Source organism: Micropterus dolomieu, linkage group LG08 (assembly GCF_021292245.1).
Source record: "Micropterus dolomieu isolate WLL.071019.BEF.003 ecotype Adirondacks linkage group LG08, ASM2129224v1, whole genome shotgun sequence".
Lineage (NCBI taxonomy): Eukaryota > Metazoa > Chordata > Actinopteri > Centrarchiformes > Centrarchidae > Micropterus > Micropterus dolomieu.
In genome coordinates, this window is record NC_060157.1 from 25889873 (window position 1) to 25891349 (window position 1477).

The 1477-nt window shown below is 39.1% G+C and overlaps 2 protein-coding genes across 2 annotated transcripts in view; both read right to left on the reverse strand.

The window, feature by feature from the left end:
* LOC123975004 (retinal Mueller cells isomerohydrolase-like) overlaps nt 1–823 on the reverse strand; it is a 5063-nt gene extending 4240 nt beyond the window's left edge. The window contains exon 1 of the mRNA XM_046056096.1: nt 815–823. Coding sequence (XP_045912052.1) covers nt 815–823 — 9 coding nt within the window. The remainder of the gene's footprint in view (nt 1–814) is intronic.
* Nucleotides 624–1477, reverse strand: part of LOC123974926 (nuclear factor 7, brain-like) — a 4427-nt gene continuing 3573 nt past the window's right edge. The window contains exon 5 of the mRNA XM_046055954.1: nt 624–1469. Within this exon, the coding sequence (XP_045911910.1) occupies nt 1255–1469 (215 nt within the window). The 3' untranslated portion in view covers nt 624–1254. The remainder of the gene's footprint in view (nt 1470–1477) is intronic.

The window sequence follows — 1477 nt, forward strand, 5'->3', positions numbered from 1 at the left end:
AAGGCACGAAGGCGGTCCTGCAGGCAGCTTGGCGATTGGAGAAGGGGTGGTGTGCCGCTCCAATCAGAATCGTCGGAGGTGGGAGGCGGGATCAACCAGGCTTGCCGAAGTCCAGCCAATCCCCCGCCTCACAGTGTAACATGCAGGGAGAAACACAGGCAGCAGTCGTAACAACATACTTTAGAGAAATTAACACAAACATAGAAATGGCATTGTTATTTTTATTATATTACTTGTTTTACAAATTTCAATATTATAATATCTTGTAAAAACACACAATAGATGATTTAATTATATACGAACAACAGGGTACCTCCACCACAAAACATCTAAAGCTCTACAGCTGTCACATCTTTTATAGTATTTTTGGCACAGTTCTACCAACAGGGTTTCAATGCGCAAAACTCTCATGCAAAGAGACAAACTATTCAATTCTGACCTTCAAACACAATCTTCAATCTTACTCTGCATAATTTTATTGTTGATGTATGTAACCCTAGCAGTAACACAAGTATATATACAGTATACAGACACAGAAAGGTTAAAGAGAGCAAAAAACATCAATTATTATGCGATTGCTTATCATATGCTCAGTCCTCATTATGCTGATACTACATATCTGCACAAGTTTATATTGTTTATTTGAAAATATACAGGTGACTGAATCAATGTGACATGAGATTACAAGCATTTCTCCTGATTTAAAAATTTTTACCTTAATTACTAGTTCACCACCACTGCAATACATTTCTTTCCTGTATCATTATTGTGGTGTATTATTTTACACTTTACAGCCATACAGTAGTATGCGTACGTGCTGCATTTGTAATGAGCTAAACTTACAAGTGATCAAAATATTATTGCCTTGAATACACATTTCTCAAGTCACCTTTTCAAAACTACTGCTGCATAAACACAAACTTTATAGTAGATAGAACAGTAAACGGATGCAGTGAAGAACTGTCACCATCAGCTTTTTGTCTTGAATGAATGTAGGAAACACTGCAGTCTAAAGTCAGACGCTTGACTTCATTATCTCTATTTCACTCAAGAAATAAAATTATATTTACGTACTATACATAATTTCAAATTCTGACTTCAGTACCAGCACATATCATAACATATTTTGTGCCATCACATCACAGGAAATTAATTTTTACCCCTAGTTCCCAATAATTCCTTTGTTCAACATCTATCTCCCAGTAATGCTGCCCAGAGGTGAACTGGTTGGTACTTTCTGCAGAGGCTGGCAGATCATTTACGCCCAGGAAATGTTGCTTTTACTTTAGAAGAGCCAAACGGGAGACCTGACTGACTAGAGCCAAACGGGAGACCTGACTGACTAGAGCCAAACGGGAGACCTGACTGACTAGAGCCAAACGGGAGACCTGACTGACTAGAGCCAAACGGGAGACCTGACTGACTAGAGCCAAACGGGAGACCTGACTGACTAGAGCCAAACGGGAGACCTGACTGA